The sequence below is a fragment of the Helicoverpa armigera genome, chromosome 22, assembly GCF_030705265.1.
Source record: "Helicoverpa armigera isolate CAAS_96S chromosome 22, ASM3070526v1, whole genome shotgun sequence".
Taxonomy (NCBI): domain Eukaryota; kingdom Metazoa; phylum Arthropoda; class Insecta; order Lepidoptera; family Noctuidae; genus Helicoverpa; species Helicoverpa armigera.
The window spans coordinates 9,876,201-9,900,527 of record NC_087141.1 but is presented as its reverse complement, the minus strand read 5'-3'; the positions used below and the strand labels follow the sequence as shown (position 1 = coordinate 9,900,527).

Genomic DNA, 24,327 nt, shown 5'->3' with positions numbered 1-24,327 from the left:
TATGTAAATAATATTTTATTTATTTATCGAGAGAGTTGTCATTTAGTAGATAAGAATTTAAGAAAGAAATAATGTACGAGTAACCTTCGATTCATTACAATTTATTAACTTTACTGTTTCGAACACCATTTTGTATGTCAAAGGACAACACACGATATCACATAAGTACCTATAATACATAAATTTTACATTAACAAATGATAACGAGTTATTCGAAATACAAAAATCTGTAAGGTGCCTTGAAAAATAAAACAGGTATAATGCGTACATGTATCTACGTATTGTGTAGCCCTGAGGTCAATGAACTCAAACTTACTCATCCCTAGTCGCGTAGTCGCTACGCCGTAGTTAGCGCTACGAAAATATTTTATCGAACTGAAACGCATTTGAACAAATAGTGTTCAATTAAGTGAAATTCATAACTAAAACCTTAATCTCTTCTAAAATTTATAAAAACTAAAACTCTTATCTAATATCTTAAAAAATCAAGCGAAGGATACGTCACCTTATTTGAAAGGTTATCTTAAAAAAAATATGGAGACTCAACAGTTGAACTGATTTACCTTATATAAAAATTAAAAAACTCTGCAACGATCCATAAATATTTGATTACAAAATAAAGTCTAATGTCAAGTTTATTGACGAATACAGATATAAACTTGAACAATGTTATTAACTCACTCAACTATAAACGCTTTAATTTTCCTATTTAAAATGTTTCATTGACAGTTTCAACTAAGAACTGGTTAATTACACATGGACTTATGTGCTGTGGATGGAAAAATAGAAGCTTAATACAATGATTGCAGAACTACTCTGTACCACAAAAATTGTATGTGTATGTGTGTAAAAATATACCTATAATTAATAAAATACCCCAAACCATTAGAGAACTTCCATTAAGATTGTTTAAAGTAAAAATAAAGCAATGGTTGGCACAAAAATGTTATTATACTATTAAGGATTTTTTAGAAAATAAGTAATTAGTTTATATAGTTTTGTAACAAATAATAATGTACCTGCCCGATTGGGCCTTAATTATTGTATGCCCAAACGATTGTTGTACTGTAACTATATATCTAACACCTGTAACCAACACAATCAATACAATAAAGATTACTTTACTTTACTTTACATTGAAAATAAGTTGGGCGACTGCAAACTGACCTTCCGTACACGTAGGTAAGATAGATCGAGTATAGACTCATACGTAATGATAACTCACACAGATCGGTAGGTAAGTACTTCACACTTGGCTAATAAGGAAGAAATTATCTACCTACATAGTAGTTGACACCCTCATACTTAATGTGTGTATAAATCAGTATAATGCATAAACTTGCACACAATTAATATCTCTCATAATATTATATTTTGTCCTTAACATAGTCGTGTAATAGCTTGGTATACCAAATAAAACCTACGCCACTATAAATAGGTGCAGAAAACCCTATTTCTGCTTACAAGGCTTATTAACATAACTAATTGTGCCAAGGAAACTACATATAATGGTCTACTGCAGTTGTAAATACACAGGGATGCAGCTAAGTTAACCAAGAGAAGTTTAGAGTTGACCAAATGTGGTGGACCTTCGGTATATACCTCGACCTCATACACATAAGACATTTACGACTTAATTTGTCTAGCACCAATATAAAATCTATGAAGTGACTCATGTACCTAAACAATATCCTTTTACATCAATAATTTGGAGAACAGTCGTAAAACAAAGATTAGCGTAAATCCCCGCATTGAGACAAGGTCAGGGTCAGCCAGCTGCGGGAGAAGCGAAGTTAGGGAGTAGGAAGTATGATCGAGGGTATATTGTGCAATATCTGTAAATTCTCCACAACTTGTTTATTTTTAGGTTCGAGGTTCGATATTATGAGTTTTGTTGTCATTGTAGTTATTTTTAATACTTGACAATGATAACGTCTTGGACGATTTTTCTACTTTTCAACACCAGTTTACATGTTGCTACTTACATGTTTCATCTGATGAATTGTAGTGTCTGCAAAATTCAGCTGCATTCTTCTTCCTCCAATGATGTTAATGCTGCTTCACAGTTTAAATTCTAGAACTTTGTTATTTTTATAGAACTACTGCTCGTACCTGGATAAGTATAGCCGAAGTTCAGCGCAGATAGTGTAGCTAACAGTAAAATAATTTTACAAATCGGTTCAGTAGTTCCGGAACCAATTCGATTCAAACAATCAAATCTTATAATATAGAATAATATCACTATACAAACAATGTATAATAGTTTCTACCCTCTCTGGCTGTCAAGGTGAAACCAGCAATACATTCTAGATCTTAGTGAACACACACTTCGAGTGCAACGCGAACCTTTGGCTAATTTCCTTATAACAGCTGTAATGTGTTTGTTATTGACAAACTTGCACAAGTATCACTGACGTGTGCCACCTTCCGTGTGTTAATTGCTTGTAAAGTTATAATTTTCTTTGTGGTTGTACACTTTTCAAACCACAACCTCATAAAATTATGTTTCCCAGCAAACGTATAATTGCAAACTCAATCCCGACTCCCCGTCTATGTGGCATATTTGCACGTAATTTCATTTCATTTAGCTTTTAGGTTTGTATGGTACCGATTGAACTATACTGCATAGGTACCGATTTAATTTGTTGCCGCGTTAGTTTATCTATGAATAGCCGTTTTCCCGCGGTTTCACCCGCGTCCCGTGGGAGTTACTGCCCGCACCGGGATAAAATATAGCCTATGTTACTCGCAGATAATATAACTTTCTAATGGTGAAAGAATATTCAAAATCGGTCCAGTAGATTTGAGTTTATCCATTACAACCAAACAAACAAACAAAGTTTTCCTCTTTATAATATTAGTATAGAATAGACAACATATCATTCTTTCAAAAAGTCCAAAAGCAGTGTTAGGTTGGCGTGCATCCTATCGCAACTGATTAGAATCAATATTACTTTGTATTATACGATTGATTTCTTCAACATCTTTTGAATTTTCAAAACAGGTAAAACCTGTCAAAAATTAACACATCACGGTGTACCTGCAAACACTTGCATTAAGTAAATAATGCTTGACCAGCCACAGCATAATGACGTGCGTTACCCCAAACCCATGCGCGCGCGACACTGACACTGACATTGAACCGAGACGATCTGCGCGCGCGCAACAATCTGCTACAAACACACGCGGAGTCGCACAAGAGAGTCGTGCTTTGCTTCGAACTAAATATTATAATTACTGGAATTTGTCGAAATATTAGTATCGGAGAATCGCAGTGCAGTGACTTAATGCAAGTGCATTCTTTCGTAATAATTCCGAATTTGATAAGAACTGCATAAAGCACTCACAGAGAGTTTAACTAGTGTTAGTGTGGTAAAGGCTGCCGAAGTCGGTGGGTAATCACGGAACATAATCGAGCCTAGTTATAAGCAGGAGTGCGAAGTATCACCCCTTTGCAGTGAGGGTAGGGAGTTGACGCTGCTGGTCCCTCACACACACATACACACGACATGAAGCTGTGGTGGTGCTGGATGCTGCTGGCGGCGCAGGCGCAGGCCAGAGATGTCACTGGTATGTAACACATAAGTATTATTGTAACTCATTGACAGTTGCTATTGTGGTTGATATTCGACTTTTCTGCAGCTTACCTAATCTATGGGAAAAAAGACTTTTTAAAATGTCAACTAGAAACTGAATGCTTACTTAATACTTACATAGTCGTACAGTGAACTCATAAACTTGCAGTGTAGCTTACAGGATAGACCCCTATACATATACAGGTGTGGTACTAGCAAAGGTATCACAGGATAATATTGATATTCATGTACTTATTAGAAGATATAAAAGGACATCTTCTGTTGTTATTTATCTCCCAGTTCAGTCCTACAAAATAAATGTAAATTCTTAAAATAAAAAGTTCTGCCTAGGTAATTAAAATAAGATTAACGCTCCATTGTCATATATTAACTACTTACGCTACAAAACCTGTAGCCAGCGACATTCAGCCACGATGAAATAACCCTATAAAGTGAATAATCGCGACATTGCCGAGATTATACAGCGGAACTTATTTATTCTTTTATATTGAATTACGTCGAGTAGCGTAATGTCCCTTATTTAAATAACTTTTTTTGGAGTTCCGTGGTCGTGTTACGAAAGCTCCACATTCATAATATTAAAGTAGGCAGTGATAGTTAGTGATTAGATCCGGTTAAACCGACCCTAACATAGTTGGGAAAAAAAGGCTCGGAGGATGGATGGATGGAGTGATTAGCTGCAGTAGGTAAGGGTTTTCCAGCTAATAATGGTACCTACAGGGAGAACGAATGATGAGACAGAATGAATGGTACCTAAAGATAGAAATAAAGCAACATACATACATAAGTTCATCACCACCCTTGTGCGCTGATACTAATTATATAGTCAACGGAGCAACATGCTTTTCTCTCTGACTGACAATCTCACAAGTAACATTATTTCTATGTGGACAATTACATATATCGGGTGTCTCGTTCACAATCACATTAAATGCAATGCGTTAATATCCTGGTTAATTAATATATGTCGATTAACAGAAAGAAAAAACAACCTAAAAAAAAAACCAAGTAAATAGAATAAAAATGTGCGAAAATTAGAACACCATATTTATAAAAGTCAGTCGTTACAAACAACTGAGATTCTCCCTTGAAAACTGACAGCTGTCAATTGATCAAAACATTCGATACTCCAAACTTTATCTCTGCTCTACACATGATATCATGAAGTACATATATGCGATAGGATTTAATGTGATTGTGAACGAAACACCCTGTATAAAGCTACGGAACTCCCTGGTCCCATAGAGCTCGTATTCGCTCAGCTAGGGCCAAGTGCATGTCCTTAACATTCTGTGTGAGGCGGCGTGCATTTTCAATAATTTTCGTTACATAAACTTTATTACCTTTTGGGGAACAAGGTCGAGAACTTCTTAATGGTGAATTCCGTCGGATTAGCTCGACCCTCAGGTATTTATAACTTGCCTTGTGTTTCTATTTTCAATTTATATCCTTGCCAGATTTTTACGTGTCCGCTTTTGGATAGAGAATTTTTAATTTGGTCATCAAACAAAGGCGACTAGTCGAAGCTGTACTAGATGGTCAAGCTAAAGAGTTGTTTGTTTAGTGGCTTGCTTGAATGCGTTATTCTTAGTAACTATTAGACCGGTTTGAAAAAATAATTCAGTGTTAGATAACCCATTTACCGACAAGGGCTACAGGATACTTTTTATCTAAAAATTGTTACCACGGCGCTTGACCGTGTCGAAAGCTAGTCCATATAGATATCGCCAGTATTAGAGCGTAGACTAAGTAAATAGAGTATTAGATGAGGTACCTAAAAAAGGAGATCCTATCCAAAAACAATGAATTATCTTAGCCTTAACTTCCCATAAGGATCAATTCAATAAAGTTATATAATCTCCGTTGAAGCGTCTCCAAAATGTCAAATATGTTAATTTGGCGAGCAGGGTCAAGAGCGCACTCCAGTAAAGGCGATGTCCTTTTAATTGATAAATAGCCTCACACCCACGCCATATCGTCTATATTCTTTGCATCTTCAGTTTAGGAAGCACTACACTCTAAAGTTTAAAGGCAAGTAGAGTAAATAGAAGTTGTCGTTAGCAAGGAATCGGTTGTTATATTACTGCGTATGAAGATTTACCTACACGTGATTGGGAAGCTGATTTGATTGAGATGCGATGCGATACCCTCTAATCAGCTTATTCAGCAAATTAACGATTTAATTCTCTTGATGGCAGCATGTTTTCTTCTTCCATACTCTTCTATCTACCGTCATCTTACAAGTACCTAATGTTCTTTCAACTGATGTCGACTTTAACATAATCCATCCAGCGAATCTTTGGTCGTCCCCTTCCACTACATCCACCAGCATTCAAGCTCATCACCTTCCTCACGACATGATCCTCATTCCTCATTTGTTTTGCTTTTTAATAAAGAATACTGCACTTCATCTAAGGATGGAGTGTATTTAGGTGATAGTATATGATTTTGAATCCATGGTATCGCGTTACATATAATTTTATCTTTTTGAGTTACGCGTCAGCATTGACCTGGTTCAACTCTAACTGCTTGGGCAACCACCATGTGCAATAGTTACGATAAGTTATTAACTAAACTGTTAATTGATAAGATTAGTTTGACCAGCAAAGAGAGTCAAAGAGCCTAATTGGTGTAAGATTTGTTTAAGACCAGCAAAGAGGGTTAGAAAAAGACTATTTGGTTTTTCAACCAATATTTAACAAACAATATACTCAAATGACAATCTACATAGGTATAAGTAAGTATATAATAGTGTATTCGCAAGACGCTTACCTCTGGGTAAAGCTTAAACGCAGAAACTTTAAAAATACTTTTTAATTATCACAAACTTACCTAATTTTAATAGTAAGTAGGGAGTAGGGCGACCGTGACATGCAACATTGCCCAACTCACCAGTAAAAGTGCACGCCTTCTAGACTGTTCCTGCCAGAGTACAAAATATATCTAAAGGTTTTCTGATTTCTGAGACCATTAAAAACATAATAGTTTTGGCATTGCAGACGATGATTACAGTCATGTAGGTGCAGTTTTATAAAAGTCATTTTCATATGCTGTTACATTTTCGCTTACCTAAATGTTTTAAATGAAAAATATTCCATGTCGTTATAATGTATGCGAGTGAGTTTCATTATAACAACAGTTCCTACATGTCATAAAAATGGATCATAAGTAAACAGCACGTGCAATTATTTTTTCAGTTAAATTGTGTATTACATACATACCGCACACACACGCCCACCGTCATACTATTTATCTACCTACCTGCTATTTAGAACCTAAAAGGATATTTGGTTGCTTTTTGGGTACTTTCGATCTGCTTCTTCTAAGATAACAAATTGATGAACTACAAAAACAAAAAATCATGAGAATGAGTCACGCTTACTCGCGGAAGTATTAATGCTGTGCATGTCAAAATATCAGAGTCAGCAGAATAAGCAGGTTTACTTTACATTTTTACACACTTAATTCAAAATCCATTTATTTCGTTAATCGCACCCAAGTGAGTTGCTCTTGAAAATGCATCAGTCAACTAAGTTCATTAGAAGGTACATGATGTGTAAACAATCTAGAAAGGATGTATGTATATAGGTGCCTATTTACTACAATTTATTTTAAACTGTGTAGTCGTGTCGTTGCGTGACGCATAGTAGATTCATCCAGATATTTTGCGAAGTGCCTGACTTCTCACATCTTCTCCCCGCAGACGAGGAGTACGCGCAGTTCCCGCGGCTGTTCCACCTGGATGAGTGGGAGTCATGCCTGGCGCGCCCCGGCGGGATGTACTGCCTCGGCACCTTCAGCGTGGAGCCGCTCCGGCACCCCAGCCCTCTCTACAATATGCTCAAGGTAAGAAAAGCCATCCAGGGTTCACTGCAGTCACCATTGGTATTCGGCCCTTGAGTCTGTTACTCTTTGTGACGTGGGGTCTGGTCCTCAACGGCAGCTGGGAGTTATATCACCGTTCTATAAACTGGAGCATAGGATTTATCCCGGTAAAACGCCTAGTTGGTGTATGTAGAAAACACCCAAATGCGGAAAAAAGCATTTTGGAAGGAACGGAAAGGGTCTGGCGTATAATTGTGCACAAGCAAGGTTAATTAAATTACTGAGTAATATTCTTGCGGTGACTTTAATTTCTAATTAAGTGGAGTAAAGCAGTGATTTCCGTGTCTTATCACAATTGAAATCAATTGACATTTAGTTTCATGTGGTTTCAAGCATTATTATCTTTGACCTATAAATGTCGAGTGACTATTAAGGGCCGTGGAAAATCCTGAGTCTGAGGGAATGAAGTTGTTGGTATATATATCTGAGTTACAATTGTAATTTCTGGGTTAATTAAAACACAAAATTATAACAAGATCAGTACTTGAACACGCTGCTGTAAACATGACTTTCTATTTTAAATAGACGATCTTATAACATGACTGTTTGATAGCCTGTGGCGCTAGTGGGCCTGACATTCAGCTTAATATTTTTTCAGCATGCATACTTAAGTAACTTTTTTAACTTAGGTATTGGCTACTCCCTGTTATTACATTAGGACATGGCTCTGATTCAATCTACTCTATTCTTTGACCTATATCTTTGTAGGAGTACTCGCTGGACCCTCACCACTTCAACCGCACGGAGCTGCACCGCGGCTACTGCGTGAGCTCTCGCTGCCCCTCACTGGCCGGCGAGCGCAACGCTTCCCTGCGCTTCGAGCAGTGCGCGGCGCAGTGGGCGCGGCGCGTGTCACTGCGCACGCGGCTCGCGAGGCTGCGCTACTGCCGCTCGCACGCGCAGCACGTGGCGCGCGAGCACGCGCACGAGCCGCCGCAGAGGGCGCAGAGGCTGTTCCTGTTGGCAGTCACTGCTATACTTGTTTGCAATGTTCTGGGGACTGTGTATGATGTGTTCACGGGAGATAATGTGAAGAGTAAGTTCATTCAATATTTCACGCATAAAATCAAGGTCATTTATTGAAACTTGGCTGCAATACTGCATATTTCGAAAGTCAAAAAAACAAAAGACAGCCCCCAACACGCCCACCATTCACACCACTTCCTAAGTGTTTTTGCTGGGAATAAGAAGTAGCGGAACAAAGTCCCCAGCAGCAGATTATTCCAATACTTTCATTACTATTCGTATATTTTCACAGAGAATCCCCTTCTAGCGTCGTGGTCGATTCGCAGCAACTGGCGACGCCTGACCGCGTCCTACGAAGACGGAGACCCGCGCCTCGCCGCTCTCTCGCCCGTGCAGGGGGTCAGGTGTGTACTGTACCATATTATGTACAATAATGATCGAATTACACTTGGGACATCAAAGATAGAGTAGCATTTACGTACGTCTGATATAATCGGTGAGATTTCGATAAGGAATTCGATGATACAAAATTCAAGTTTGAAACACTGTTTTTGTGTAAGGTAATAAAATATTGTTATGTATTGTAGAGTGTTTCTGATGCTGCTCATCATGGCGACGCACAGCGGCTGCATCCACGACATGCTGTACCTGTACAACCCGAGGTGGATCGAACAGGTGAGCTACCTACAAACTATACCAAAAATATTGCCGAAAGGGCATGGTGAAAGGAGGCAATACTGTTGTCACAAATATTTCATTAAAGCTTGCGGAAGTTTAGAAAATAATTCCGCGACCCCGCTACACCAAAATTAACTTCAAAGAATTCTATTTATATGTATCTACCATGCAAAGCTATATGTTTAATGCGTTATGAGAAAGCAACAGTTACTACTATAAAAGTATATAAATATCATCACACCGCTGTTTTCCAGATCTCCCGTCACCCGGTGCTGATGATCTTCCTGAACGGCACGTCGGTGGTGCAGGTGTTCGTGCTGCTGTCCAACTTCCTCCTCGCGTACAACCTGCTGCTGCACTCCAAGGAACACAGCGTCTCCTTCAAGCTGCTGCCCTACATCACTGTCAAGAGGATAGCCAGGTACATGCTCGTTATACACAGTCTTCTTTTTGGCAGCATTGCTGACAAAAAGTTGTACTATTTAGCACCGAATATGTATGTGGTGCATTATTATAGTCCAAACATATAGTGGAAATAGTCTTTCGAGTCATTTCGTGTCGTGCCTATGTGAAGTACCTATACCTATTTCATCGAATTCTACTTTTCTATTTGAAATCCTAATGGAGGTTGCTTCAAAATTTTGAGAAATATCAAAAACACTTTTACGACTATACCGGTCGTCAACAAACCCGTGCTTGACTTAAAACAGAAATTGTCGAGGTGATAAAAGTGAATGAATGATATAATTCTTCCAGGATCTCCCCAGTGTACCTGCTAGTGGTGGGCTTCGCAGCCACCTGGTGGCCGAGCCTCGGCTCCGGCCCGCAGTGGACAGCAGCCGTGGCCGCCGAGAGCGACGCCTGCAAGCGCAAGCTCTGGACGCATGCCTTCTATCTTAACAATCTCATCGATCCTGAGGACCTCTGTCTGGTACAGACCTGGTGAGTACATAGCTTTTCGTACAAAAAAAGGCTACTCTGTGGACTATTAAAAATTACACTTCCTCGCTCGCTTCCAAACTTACTGACACCCTCTCAACCTTACCTGTACGATGACGCGGCAGCCGAATGACGTCCACTGCTGGACAACTGCCTCCCTCAAGGTTTGCCACTTTGCCCGACATTCATCATCCCACTTTAACTGTTTCTAGCCAGACCGTCATCTAGTGGGGGTCTGGAGGTTTTATAATTTTAATATTTTGGGAGGGTTTAAAAAACTTACAATGCGAGTATTCTTGTGGTGTCCAGGTTCCTGGCAGTGGACATGCAGCTGTACGTGCTGGCGTCGATACTCACAGTGGTGCTGGTGCGGCAGCGAGCGCGCGCGCTGCACGTGCTGGGCGCGCTGGCGTGCGTCTCCTGCGTGCTCAATGGCCTGCTCGCCTATGCCTTCAACTGGAAGTCTATCGTCTACTTCGCTTATCCAAGGCAAGCGAGTTCATGAGCTCAGGATTTGCCAAAAGAAATATTTGGGACCCAATCTTCTAAGTCTTTCTCAAATTTAGTGGGATGGGTTTATAGTCATAGTCTGATGAATAATCAACCTTATAATACGCTTCATGCACAACCTTCACTTAATGAGCTTTTCATTGTCTTTAGTAACCTGCGCACGATGTACGCGGGTATCTCATCGTTCAGCTGGCTGTACCAGGCGCCGTGGGGCAGCCTGCCCGCCTGCCTCGTCGGCCTGTTCCTCGCCTTCCTGCACTTCGAGCTGCAGGAGGCGGGAGTCAAGCTTTCTGATTATAAAGTGAGTTGGTTCTTACCTTGCTATGCGTTCTTTGTGTTTTATATAGATGACTTAATGATTGTTCAGGTACTACCTACAACTGATACTGAATGACAAATTCTTAATTTGTTGTATGTAACGCAAAATACGATAAGTTTGCAAGGTTTAGTAGTTCTTAATTGCCTAGAAAGAAAATGAAAAAATTGGTAAATTGTGAGATCCTAAAAGTTAGTATTCCGTTGATCCTGGAATTCTCAAAACTAAGTAAATCTACGAGCGTATTTAACTGTTCCAGTGGGTGCGCCTCCCCTACCACCTGTCCCCTGCCCTGATCATGTGGTGGGTGCTATCAGGGGACGCAGTACGCACTCACACAGTGCCCTGGTTCACTGCGACGTACACCGCGTTGGAGAGACCAGTGCTGAGTCTGCTGGCGGGAGGGATCGTCTTCGGGATGGTTAATGGACTCGAAGGTAACGACGGAGAAGCCTATCTACCACTACTACTATACTATAATCTACCCTACCACTATCAAATCTCTCCATGGCTTTAAGGTTGGCTGTAAGAGAACTCAATTCTGGGTTAAGCTCGCCATTGTATATAAACTGTCTTTATTATTTTTTATTATGTATTGTTAAGTGTGCAATAAAGAATAAGGAGAAGAGTTTAATGTGCAATGTAAAGAAAGAGCTTCATTTTTGGGTCAATTGAAAATAACGCAGCCACTGACTGTCTTTTACACGAGTTAAAGATTGTTTTATTAATAAAAAATAAGCTTTAATGTATTTTCCCTGCAATCGTTTTTTTAGCTAATTAATTTGCTCTCTTTCTGCCAAGGTTGGCTGAAGCAGATATTCTCATGGCGCGGCTGGTCGGCGCTGGGGCGGCTGTCGCTGTCGGTGCTGCTGCTGCACTGGTGCATCAACCTCAGCATTGCAGCCTCCAGGCCACAGCCCATCCACAGCTCGCTACTCAGTGTGGTCAGTTACTCAGTAATAAAGCTACCTTGTATCTCAAATATTGCCACACGACAAAAGACAGAACATTGACCATCTCTGAGAATTCTATCTGGTAATGTTATTGGTAGTCCGGGTCTTCGAGAGTTTTCTTCAATAAATATAGAGAATTGTTATACACGTCATATAAGTCTGGTGTACGTGAAAGCTCTTCAATTCCCCAATTCTCAAATCATGTAACTTATTAATCAAACTAATAGAGGAGCATTTTTAATGAAATCCGTAATACCCAGCTTCATACCTTCAACTATCTGTCATCGCAGGTGGTAGACTGGCTGGCGACGAGCTGCCTCTCGTACGCGGCAGCAGTGCCCCTGACGCTGCTGCTGGAGATGCCGGCGCTCCGGACCCTCAACTCTCTGCTGCTGCTCAAGCACAAGCAAGCCTAGCTCACCACCTGATGGGAAACCACGTTATCCAACGTAAAAACGAATAATTTTAACCATTTTAAAAATTGAAATGCCATAATTATTGCGTGTTCAAATGGAGTGTAGAAAGTAGTTACCTAGGTCACGACAAACTGTAGCAAGTTGAACGTGTTCACAGTGCACATTTGTATAAAAAGAGATACTGTAAAGGAATTGTTCTTAATTTTAGAGGATGTCTCAGGGGTCTAACTAAAAGGTTAATCATTGTAAACTTCTACCAAACCATTGCCAAATTGTGTGATACAGGAGAACCGGTCGTTTGTAATCTTACAACTAAGATTATAATCGGATTGTATTAAAATCCGGTCTTGGTAATGTTTAGTATTCAGCACGACAAACTGAATTACAATTGTGGATAATAACATATCAAATGATAGTACCTAACATTCGACATTTAGTAGTGAAACATGTTTTTCAGATTTCTTTGGTAGCAAATCTGAAATAACAAAATTCACGCGAATCGAGCTGTATTTATCTCATAAGTTCGCAGAGATCAAAAAAGCTGCTAAAGTAACCAGTTTAAAGCGAAAAGAAGAACGATCCTATAAATATATTAAGATGTAATTTTAAATTATTGTAGCTTTACTGGCTTTAGGTACGTGTAAATTAAGCCAAACAATTATATTCAGGTACAATGCTATAACATTGACCTAAAGTTGTGAACAACATGGTCAGCACCAAAAGTCCGTTTAAAAAAAACAAGATTGCAATATTCGTGGACGTTAAAATCTTGCATAAATAACTGTCAAAAATACAAAATAAATTGGATATGCAGAGAATAAAAACATCTTGCTTTTGATATTTATAAATATCCCGACATATTGCAATTTTGATAAGTAGTTAATATTGTTGTTAGTGGACTTTTTTGCTTATTTTACATAATAATATTTATTTAAGTTTATCTAACTAAGTAATGAATGATGCATAGATGCATACAACTACATAAATGAAGTGATATTATGATTAATATAGTTGCCGTTATTTGTTAAGCTTTGTACATAAAAAGAAATAAAGTTAATGACACACTGGACGTATATTTTATTGAATATGTACAGTACACGTAGTTATTACTGAAGTGGTTCAATTAACAAGGGTGTTGGCTCATGACTGCGTGAAGGTCATGCGCATGCGCGAGGAACTGATTTTAATATATTTTTTACGATTGCGGTTCCGTATGATAGTTATTGTTGCTCTGATATGAAAATCAAACGCTTTATATTCCCAATTTGCACATTTCCTCATTAAACACTTTGACTTGCTTGGTTTAAAAATAGAAAATGGTGCCGACAAACAAATGAATCTCCAGCTATCTGTGGCCGACTATTATTCTAGTAAACTAGCGTTATAATGAATTATAAAAATAATGTTTGCTGTTGTTAATGACGGTCCCATCGACATATTATATTGTTCGGCTGCATCACCATCCGACGTGGTCCTATCGTAAACATCTATGTAAATATCGATGACCTATCTTCATCTCCAGGAAATCGTCTATCTATTTCATTGGTTGAGAGGAGAGTAAGTACGTATCGAGACCTACAATCTAAGAAAAACTATGTACCTAAAGCTCGATATGTGCAAGGTTCTTACGGACCCAAGAAAACCGAATAACTGATTGTAAATAGAAAAGTGTAGGTACCATTTTGGAAAAACCAAACCGTAACTCTGAAACACTCATTGGATTTCCTATAAAACCATTGATACGGCAAAATAACTAACATTTATTTGAATCCGATCGTTTGCAAACTTTTTCAAGAAACAATCTTGCACTCTGAATTGTCACTCGATATTGTCATGTGCTGTCAAAGTTACTGTCTCAGGCTTCAAAATGTTTCCTGTACCTATTGATAAATAGCGTTTAATTTAAATTCATCATACAGTACGCGATTATTATGCATTAACAGTGACGGCGCAATTTTGTCCGTTATCGCCCCTATGGGCATATCAGGGTTAAGACCTTTCGATTATTTTTAGGCTCAAAGACCTCTAAAAAATATGAAAATAAGAGCAGATTTCTGTAGATAGCCTTACGATCAAAAAAACCCGTTAACAAAGGATACGGGTTTAATTATTCGTGGGTAATATTATTGCGGTTTGTAACAAAGTGCTCTCGGCTACCCTGCGCGTACGCGCGTGAATTACTGCATTTTATTATTACACGCGATAAAAGTTTTATTTTAACTAGGTAATTAAAAAATTTTGCTTCATAAATCATAGTGGTAGTGTACAATATAAAAGGACTGATCTAGAAGGATCTAGAAGAATAAACGATGCTGGGAGAAGTGGTGGTGAGGTTCCTTGCTGTGGTGGTCGCTGGTTCCATGGCGGTAGCAGGAGTTACAAGTGAGATACCAATAGTATTACTAATAAAAATAAAATGGCAGTTAACCTAAACTATTGTACAATAAACAATTTATTAATGTGGTTAAATATTACTTGAATTTTCAAATGAAATGTGAAACATTTAGTGTTTATTATAAACTAACTTCTGCCCGCGGTTTCACCCGCTTCCCGGATGGTATAAAAAACTATACTATGTCCTTCAACCGGGTTTAAGCTACCACCCCTTTAATTTTCAGCTTAAAGGTTTCAGCCATTCTTGAGTTATAAAATGTGTAACTAACACGACTTTCTTTTGTATAAATACTAGCTTTCCGCCCGCGGTTTCACCCGCGTCCCGAGATAACTGCTTCCCGTAGCCAAATGGTGACAAAAACTATCCTATGTCCTTCCCTTGGCTCTAAACTACCTCCCTGCCAAATCGGTGGTTGGTTGGTTTTCAGCTAAATCGGTTCAGCCGTTCTTGAGTTCTGTGTACCTAACTAACACGAATTTCTTTTGTATATATAGGTAGATTGTAGCTATTCTATGAAAGATTGCCATGTATGTTGGTGCACAGCCGAGGAGTACGCGCAGTTCCCGCGGCTGTTCCACCTGGACGAGTTTGAGTCGTGCCTGGCGCGGCGCGGGGGGCTGTACTGCCTCGGCACCTTCAGCGTCAAGCCCGTCTCCGAGCCGCACCCCACCTATCTGCTCATGACGGTAACACCTTCCCACACAGTCAAAAAACTTGAATAGGAGTGCTCATGGGCTTTATTTTAACTGATGATAATATGTTAACAAAGAATATCAATGAAAACCCTACAATGCCCTCCAATAATCCCACGATATGCATCTTACTGAATAACGTTTACTTTGCCTTAACCATTTTTTTGTAACTCTGCGTTACGATCTTTTCGCTCCGTAACGGTCACCTTGCCAAAAAAACCCTACCTAACCAGTATTGTTGGCAAAATCATAAAGCGTTACACTGAAGAGACCTTAAATATAACATTGTGAACGCTTTTATGAAAGTCAAGATATCTAAATAAGAACGTCAAAATTAATGTGCACATGTTTTCTGTGTTCCACAGGAGTACTCTATTGACCGGCACAACTTCAACCGCACGTTACTGCACCGCGGCTACTGCGTGAGCTCTCGCTGCCCCAACATCACCAGCGGCAGTCCCTCGCGTCGCTTCCAGCGCTGCATGTCGGAACAACTGCAGCGCCTCTGCCTGAAAGCCGAGCTGATCGAGCTCAGCTACTGCCGGTCGCACACCAAGCATGAAGCGCTGAGAAGCACCAGCAGCGCTGTAGAGACGCCGCATCGAGTATTCTTGTATGCGGTGGCAGTTATTGTACTCCTCAATGTAGTGGGGACTGTGTATGATGTGAACACGAAGAGCATTAAAAGTAAGTTGCTTCTTACAATAGCAATAAAGTAGTATATAATACTCTAAACGCCAAGTAAATTAATGACGTGTATATAGGTGGGTACGTCCATATGTAACGAGATAAGATCGAAGTGCAAATGCGAACTATTGCAGAGCTTCGAGTGCTGACGGCGTGGTCGCTGGCGTCCAACTGGCAGCACCTGAAGACTCCCTACCCTGCCGGCGACCCCAGGCTGGACACGCTGCTCACCCTCGAGGCTTTTAGGTACATCACCCTTATAAGATTATGCCTTCTGCATGTATTATTCATCGTTCATTTACTAAAGTCGGATTAGCGATTTCTAACTACCCAGTAAATAGGGTGGAGAAGATTTCCTCTCATGTTTTTCATTTCCTTGTCGACAGTTATTATGATACTCTTAGTACTGCTAACTTTGAAAGTCACATTGGTGATCAGCTGGTATATGATGATGATGATGTCCTCCTTGCCGATTATCGGCTACGGCGGCTGTTCTCATGTAAGGAGATTAGCCAACTACGCAGGACATATTATAGTGCACAAGCATTTGCGCAGACACAGGTGCACTCACTATTCCTTAACTCTCATAGCCCGATGGGACGGTAATCCGACACGACCGGAGAGAGATCAGGCGCAGGACCGACATTTACGTGCTATATCAGCTGGTATATGAAAGGCAAATGTTCCAGAGTGGTGATGGTGGCGCTGGTGGTGTTCGTGCACGCAGGATGTCTGCACCACATCCTCTATATACAGAACCCGCAACATATTGAAGAGGTCAGTGCTACGTGGCTTGTCTATGTTCTCATCGACTCGAAATACTTTGCTGTGGTTAATATTTTGATGCTCCTTTGTGCAGTTGGCGAGATGGCCAGTGATGATGCTGCTGCAGAACGGCACGGCCAGCGTGCAGATACTGCTGATGCTGTCCAGCTTCTTCCTGGCAGACTCGCTGCTGCAGGTGCCGCAGCCACCCAGCTTTACGCTGCTGCCCAAACTGATGCTCAAGAGAATCTTTAGGTACTATGTCTACAGGTTTTAAGTGTTGGTTTACAATACTGACTTATCTTCTTCAGTGGACACACGAAAACTGTCTAAGTAATAACAGTTTTGCTAACACCAACCAGATAAAATATACAAATATTATTCAGAAAGTCATCATCATCATCATCAGCCTATCGCAGTCCACTGCTGGACATAGGCCTCTCCAAGTGCACGCCACTGAGATCTATTTTCGGCTGCTCGCATCCAGCTTCTGCCAGCCGTCTTGCGCAAGTCATCACTCCACCGTGCCTGAGGACGTCCTACACTACGTTTGCCGAGGCGCGGTCTCCACTCTAGAACTCGTTTACCCCAACGGTTATCGGTTCTTCGGCTAATATGGCCAGCCCACTGCCACTTCAGCTTGCTGATTCGGTAGGCTATGTCGATGACCTTGGTTCTCTGACGGATTACCTCATTCCTGATGCGATCCCTCAGAGAAACGCCGAGCATAGCTCTTTCCATAGCCCGCTGAGCGACTTTAAACTTGTGGACCAGCCGTACCGTCAGTGTCCACGTTTCGGCTCCGTAAGTCATGACAGGTAGGACGCACTGATTGAAGACTTTTGTCTTTAGGCACTGTGGGATCGACGATGTTAGGACTCGACGTAGCTTCCCAAATGCAGCCCAACCCAACTGAATTCTCCTATTCACCTCGTCCTCAAAGTTGTTTCTACCTAACTGCAATGTCTGCCCGAGGTATACATATTTCTGAACAACTTCGAGAACGGAGCCGTGTATCGCAATCGGTTCCGGTAGAACATGTTCATTGAACATGACCTTGGTTTTGTCAAAGTTCATCCGTAGGCCGATGCGTAGAGAAGATTCAGCCAGGTCGTTCAGCATCTGTTGTAGGTCCTGCAGCGTTTCCGCCATGATGACGATATCGTCAGCAAATCTCAAGTGAGAGATGTGTTCGCCATTGATGTTGATGCCGCGTCCTTTCCAGTTCAGCGTCTTGAACATATCCTCCATTGCATTAGTGAACAGTTTCGGGAAATAACATCCCTTGTCTCACTCCTCGATGCAACGGTATGGGCCTTGTTTGCTGATTCTGTACTTGGACGGACATTGTAGCGGCTTCGTATAGACATCTCATCACTTGGATGTATCGCCAATCTACTTGACAACGCTGCAGGGACTCCAGAACAGACCAGATTTCAACCGAGTCAAAGGCCTTCTCATAGTCCACAAATGCTAGACACAGGGGCTGATTATACTCTTCGGTCTTCTGTATAATCTGCCGCACCGTGTGGATGTGGTCTATGGTGCCGTATCCGCTCGAAACCCAGCCTGCTCCGGTGGTTGGAATTCGTCGAGTCTTCGCGCAAGTCGGTTCGTGATCACTCTTGAGAACAGCTTATATACGTGGCTTAGGAGGAAATGGGTCGATAGTTCTTCAACTGGGTTTTGTCTCCCTTTTGAAGAACAGGACGACAACACTCCTACTCCACGCCTCTGGAGTTCTCCTTCAAACAGGACGGCATTAAAAGCTTCTGGAGCTCCCCAGTACGGGCTTACCTCCTGCTTTTAAAAGCTCTGTTGTAATGCCATCCTCGCCAGGGGCTTTTCCATTTTTAAGCTGTCTCAGAGCGATCTCGATTTCGCCACTGCTGACTTCTGGCAGGTCTTCGGTGAAATGGCGTGTTAATGTGGCTCTAGAATCCTCATTTCCGGGATCAGGTCGAGATGCATGCGATGCGTATAACCGGCCATAGAAATTTTCCACTTCCGAAAGGACTGCCGGCACCGAAGAAACGACTTCTCCACTTGTTGTGGTCAGCTTCGTCAGGTGGCTTCTTCCAAGAGATTGTACGAACACCTTTGACCCCGATTCAGCTCAATTGCTCTTTCAATAGCAAGAGTATTGGAGCACCGGAGGTCACGTCGTACGTGCTTGTTGATCTCTTGGTTTAGAGCCCGCTTAGCTGACGAAGTGACAGGCGGGTTTTCACGTCGTTTCTTCATAAGCCCTAATGTCTCTTCCGAAAGCTTTGATTTCTTGCCCTTACGCTGCATGTTACACAATCTCGAACCTTCCTCCCTGAGGATCCGAACCACATATTCGTGGTTCTGGTTAACGTCTGTTGTGGTTTCCACGGCGGCAAATCGGTTCTCCAAATTTGTCTGGAACGTTTCAGATCCTGTCATGGTTTGGAGCAGTGTTGGTCGGAGCCTGGCCTTCATCAGACGGAAACGTTCGGCCTTGAAGTTGATATTCAGAGAGCCTCGGACAAGTCGGTGATCGCTCCCGGTATTAAACCTATTGATCACGGAGACGTCTCTGAATATATGCTTCTTGTTCGTCATGATGAAGTCAATCTCATTTTTGGTCATAGTGTCGGGGCTTTGCCACGTCCACTTCCTTTGGGGCTGCTTTTTGAAAAAGGAGTTCATCAAAAAGAGCCCCTCGCGCTCGAGGAAGTTGACGAGCATTTGCCCCCTATGAATATAATCACTTTCTGAATATAATGATATATTCAGAAAGTGATAAAAGGCATTCGTATTTTTGTTAATAAAAGTTCGTTTTGTATTATACTCCAGGATAGCGCCGTTATACATACTGGTGATGGGTTTCTCGGCGACGTGGTGGCCGCTGACGCGCGACGGCCCCATGTGGCCCATGCTGGTCGGCCGCGAGAGCAACATCTGTCGCCGCAAGTTCTGGCCCAACGTGCTCTTCCTACAGAACTTCATCGAGCCTGAGCTCATGTGCCAGTGGCAGACCTGGTCAGTATCACGGTCATCTTGGGTCTACGACAGAGTGTGAATGTTAATGTACCTCTATATTGTACGATTTCCGTTCACTTATTGTTGTATGTCGGTACTGAAGACCAGAAAAAAAATGTAATTGAAAGCTAAAGACAATTTATTTGTGATACCAAGTTTTGCAGTACTTAGGTCTCTCATTGCTTTGTTCTGCTACCCAGGTTCCTGGCAGTGGACATGCAGCTGCACCTGGTTGGCTGCGTCATCATGCTGTGGCTGCCCCGCCGGCGTGGGCACGCGCTGTGGCTGCTGGGAGCCGGCTTCCTGGGAGCCGTTCTGCTCAACGCCTACCGAGGCTACGTCAACGACTGGAAGATCTTCATGTTCGTCTCCATGCCCAAGTACGTTGATGACAGCTGATTCATCTATGGGTACAATGTTTCTTTTAAAATATTGTGTAAGTAGTAGGTATATAGTGTTGATACTATGTTGCTATCACTATGTTGTACAAATCGGGTTTTAAAGTGACAATGAGGTTTTGTGACAATGGAATAGTACGAGAATCTCCACAACTCAAATATTTTTCTTAAAATCTTCAAAACGTGCGTATTTTAAGAAAGCGTCAAAAACAAAAGACGGCACCCAAAACGCCCACCCTTCACCACTTCCTATGTGTTTTTGCTGGGAAGAAAAAGAGGCGCAACAAACTTCCCCCCCGCTCCCCCCAGCAACAAATGACTGTCTATTAGATTAAGTATACTGTTTTCTCTCCAGCAACATCCACAACAAGTTCGAGACGACTCCATCATTCAGTCAGTACTACACGCATCCTTGCGGGAGCCTGCCCGCCGCGCTGCTGGGGCTGTTCATGGCACATCTGCTGCATCATCTGAGGGACATGGGCTTTAAGCCACAGGACCATAAGGTATGCTATCCTTTAGGAGCTGAGTCAACCTATTATTATACTAATATTGGACGAAGGTAAGAGAGTGCTAAGGGCGGCTGATTTAAGCCAGTTCATATGTTCACGCTAAAATCTAAATATATAAAACTCAAAGGTGACTGACTGACTGACTGACTGACATAGTGATCTATCAACGCACAGCTGAAACCACTGGACGGATCGGGCTAAAATTTGGCATGCAGGTAGATGTTATGACGTAGGCATCCGCTAAGAAAGGATTTTGATCAATTGGGTAGAAAAAATAGGGGATAAAATAGGGGATGAAAGTTTGTATGAAACTTTGTCAATTTTAAACCGATCGGACTGAGACTTTGCATGCATAAAGCTACTATGGCGTAGGCAACCCTTAAGAAAGGATTTTGATAAATTCTATCCCTAAGGGGATAAAATAGGGGATGAAAGTTTGTATACATCTTCTTAGATTTTATGAAGAAGTCCTGATGACGAATCAGAATTTTATGATGACGTAAACAAGGTTGGTGGAAAGTCCTAATCCTTTTTTATGATATTCTAAATGCGTAAAACTGTTGAACCGATTGAAATGAAAGGACAATGGGCAGATTTTGTGTGAAAGTATGAGTATGAGATTTGTACAGAATGTTGATTGTTCTCCTTATAACATAGATACAATCATATTCTGTTAATTCAAGCAATAAAAAATACTTTTGAAAATCATCTTTGGTATTTTAGTCCTTCACTCATCCGAAATCTTATTGTTGTTCTTACTTAATTCTTTGCAAAGAAATACTTTGACTCAAAGCATATATACCTTGATATTAGCTGTTTCCTGTGAGAATTACTTACGCACCATACGTAATAATTTTCCAAATTGGCTGTTAGATCCAGAGATATCCACAACGTCACAAACTTTACTTCTTTTGTTTAGATAAATGGTCACATCTACAACACAACCTTGATCAATTAATCTATGCGACTGCTAAGTGGTAATCCTAATTATACTGTCACGTGAAAGAATGCACCTACGGGATAAGTAGTATTTTGACGATTCTATATTGCCCACGCAGACGAAGTTGCGGGCAACAGCTAGTAATATATAATGGCATTAGGTAAATTGCTGCTTATCACAAAATATATAGAACGGCTGTTGACAAACGTAGAATAATATGAACATCATGAATTTCCAATATCAAAATCGTAGCACTTATTAAGAGTTTAAGAGAGAGGCACGTGGTTAGTGGAGTATTGCAGTCTCTTCTTCTTTTTCTTCCTGCCCTGTTGCCACTTTTATTTGGGGTGTGCGCAATATGCATTTGGCTTTCACTCTTCCTTGTCACTACTGTCAAGTACCATTGTCCTGGCAGCGGCTGATCATGGCATGCCAGTTGGTGCTGGCGCTGATGCCGTGCTGGACGGCGGGCGGGTGGCTGGTGCGCGGCGGCGGCTCGCGGCTCTGGCACGCGCTGCTGCTCGCGCTGGAGCGCCCGGGGCTGTTGCTGCTGGCGGCGCTGTTGCTCTTCGGCATCTGCAACGGCAGCACCGCGCCGCCACTGCGACATGCTGATGGTACGTCCAACACTGTGCTACGGAATTGTTAGAAAGACCGCGGCCCTGGTACATAATAAGACTATGAAAGAACATGATGGGTTTAAGTCTGTAAGAATCTGACACTCCCTCGATGGTCACTCACCCGAGTTCCCTCCAGAAAAAAAGGGCCACCAGGTATTGTCGAGCACTTGAGATGCGCACGAGATGCATTTGGTCTTATGTAATATGACTGTGATGTGGTATATGCATGTTCTATGTACGTCTTTAAATATGCCTTTTTATTTCTGCTAGAATACTTAGGAACTGGATAAACGTTGATGTTGCTAGTTGTTTCATTGATGTTTTTTTGTTTTCCAGAAAAATCTGCTGCTGTGACCAAAAATAAAGGTGAGTCTTGAATTTAATCCATAACCATAGACCAATATAACTTATTCTTTGCCTGCCTACCGTATAAAGCGGCATGAAAATATCTGCAAAAAAAAAGTTCAATTCAAATAGAGAATTCTTATTTTAGAAAACACTTTTATTTAATTAAAGCAAAGATAACAAGAAGCAACTAAAAGAAGCCTGCTGATTATAAGTCAAAGTCCATGAATGTGCCTCTCAGGCTACCTGCGGCACGTGTTCAGTTGGAGCGGCTGGTTCACCCTGGGACGGCTGTCGCTGCCGGTGCTGCTGCTGCACTGGTGCATCAACTGTATGCTGGCAGGATCCTCACTCATGCCTATCACCACCTCCACTCTACACACGGTAGGACTCATTTCTAGGATAGAACAAGCAATACATTTAAAGACACACTCCGTTATGACATGTTCAGATTTTAATTCAAATCTTAAAGTGTTGAGTATGTAATTCGATCAATATACGAATCACCACATTAGCTAAACAGTCAAATTCATTGATCTTCAAATTCAAGGCAATATACAACTTAACTTTAAAGTGCTGGGTTATAGTCAAACTGACGTATATTTTACCTAACATAATATAATATCAAGAAGTTTTTTATTCTGGTTTTTATTTTGGTAAAAAAATTAAGCGTAGCCATCCAACTGCCAGCATTTTGGGTACACTCCCGGTGGGTAGCGATAAGAAGATTTTTGATGCTATTCTGTAATTATTATTTTTACGTATTTCATATCAATAGATGGTAGGTAATATAGTTTGTATCATCATCATCATCATCATCATCAGCCTATCGTAGTCCACTGCTGGACATAGGCCTCTCCAAGTGCACGCCACTGAGATCGATTTTCGGCTTCTCGCATCCAGCTCCTGCCAGCCGCCTTGCGCAAGTCATCACTCCACCGTGCCTGAGGACGTCCTATAATAACAATAATTTCAGTTACAAAACTATGTATATGCTTAAAAAAATAAATAACAGGAAGATAATAGTTTCCAATGCTGGTCTTGCAGGTGGCAGACACCACAGCGACGATGTTCCTGTCGTACCTGCTGGCGGTGCCGCTCACGCTGACGGTGGAGCTGCCCTTCCAGAAGCTATACTCCGTCCTCATCACATGAGGGTTGTTCACTCTAGTTCTAAGTGATAAATTGATGTGCAATAAAATTCGTTTTAGCAATGCCGAGTTTAATATTCCATGATGATAGTAGCAGAGAAAATGATGTCTTATGTTCAAGAAGTTATGTAGTTCCTCATATTACCACGCTTGTATCCAATACGAGTAGATTTAGAGTAACACTAGACACAATATATGCACCAACACAAGCTATGACAATAATTACCATAATTAATGCTGTAAAAAATGGACACAAAATGAATATACCTAGTCGTGGCAATATTTGCACAATATTGCAGTAAACACACTGAGCGGTATATAGAGGGCAGTGACTACTTAGCAAGTTAGTAGCACCAGCGACATCATGAGGACTCTCACTCTGAACATCCTTGTAAGTGGCAACATAATATGTTCACGATAGTTCTCTCAGACTGACTAGTGGGCCTATGTCTAGTATTACTGTTTTCAATTGTCATGCCAGTCATGTCCGACATTTACCGGCTAAACTGTGTGATGATGAGAACTATTGCTCCACTAGTTGGATAGACTACAGTTTA

General features: G+C 41.1%; 2 protein-coding genes across 2 annotated transcripts; both read left to right on the top strand.

Moving 5' to 3' along the window:
- Window positions 1–3,190: 3,190 nt before the first annotated feature.
- LOC110378683 (nose resistant to fluoxetine protein 6) lies at window positions 3,191–12,830 on the top strand. Its single transcript, XM_064040301.1, has 12 exons — window positions 3,191–3,570; window positions 7,300–7,442; window positions 8,190–8,517; window positions 8,740–8,851; window positions 9,035–9,122; window positions 9,380–9,546; window positions 9,882–10,067; window positions 10,374–10,553; window positions 10,725–10,875; window positions 11,150–11,327; window positions 11,692–11,834; window positions 12,134–12,830. The coding sequence occupies exons 1-12, from the start codon at window positions 3,510–3,512 to the stop codon at window positions 12,257–12,259; spliced, it is 1,863 nt and encodes a 620-aa protein (XP_063896371.1). The 5' UTR covers window positions 3,191–3,509; the 3' UTR covers window positions 12,260–12,830.
- Window positions 12,831–14,115: 1,285 nt separating this feature from the next.
- Window positions 14,116–23,847, top strand: LOC110378682 (nose resistant to fluoxetine protein 6). Its single transcript, XM_064040300.1, has 13 exons — window positions 14,116–14,641; window positions 15,198–15,340; window positions 15,712–16,033; window positions 16,168–16,279; window positions 16,723–16,810; window positions 16,893–17,053; window positions 19,619–19,804; window positions 20,005–20,184; window positions 20,558–20,708; window positions 22,070–22,271; window positions 22,611–22,640; window positions 22,861–23,003; window positions 23,667–23,847. Exons 1-13 carry the CDS (start codon window positions 14,569–14,571, stop codon window positions 23,772–23,774), a joined length of 1,899 nt encoding a protein of 632 aa, XP_063896370.1. The 5' UTR covers window positions 14,116–14,568; the 3' UTR covers window positions 23,775–23,847.
- The last annotated feature ends 480 nt before the right edge of the window (window positions 23,848–24,327 follow it).

Bases quoted from the DNA above. Each gene is read 5' to 3' on its own strand.
- LOC110378683 (XM_064040301.1), top strand. From the start codon at position 3,510: ATGAAGCTGTGGTGGTGCTGGATGCTGCTGGCGGCGCAGGCGCAGGCC. The intron at 3,571-7,299 runs GTATGTAACACA...TTCTCCCCGCAG, and splicing joins GCAGGCCAGAGATGTCACTG to ACGAGGAGTACGCGCAGTTC. The intron at 9,547-9,881 runs GTACATGCTCGT...TAATTCTTCCAG, and splicing joins ACTGTCAAGAGGATAGCCAG to GATCTCCCCAGTGTACCTGC.
- LOC110378682 (XM_064040300.1), top strand. From the start codon at position 14,569: ATGCTGGGAGAAGTGGTGGTGAGGTTCCTTGCTGTGGTGGTCGCTGGT. The intron at 14,642-15,197 runs GTGAGATACCAA...GTTGGTGCACAG, and splicing joins GGCGGTAGCAGGAGTTACAA to CCGAGGAGTACGCGCAGTTC. The intron at 16,280-16,722 runs GTACATCACCCT...CAAATGTTCCAG, and splicing joins CTCACCCTCGAGGCTTTTAG to AGTGGTGATGGTGGCGCTGG.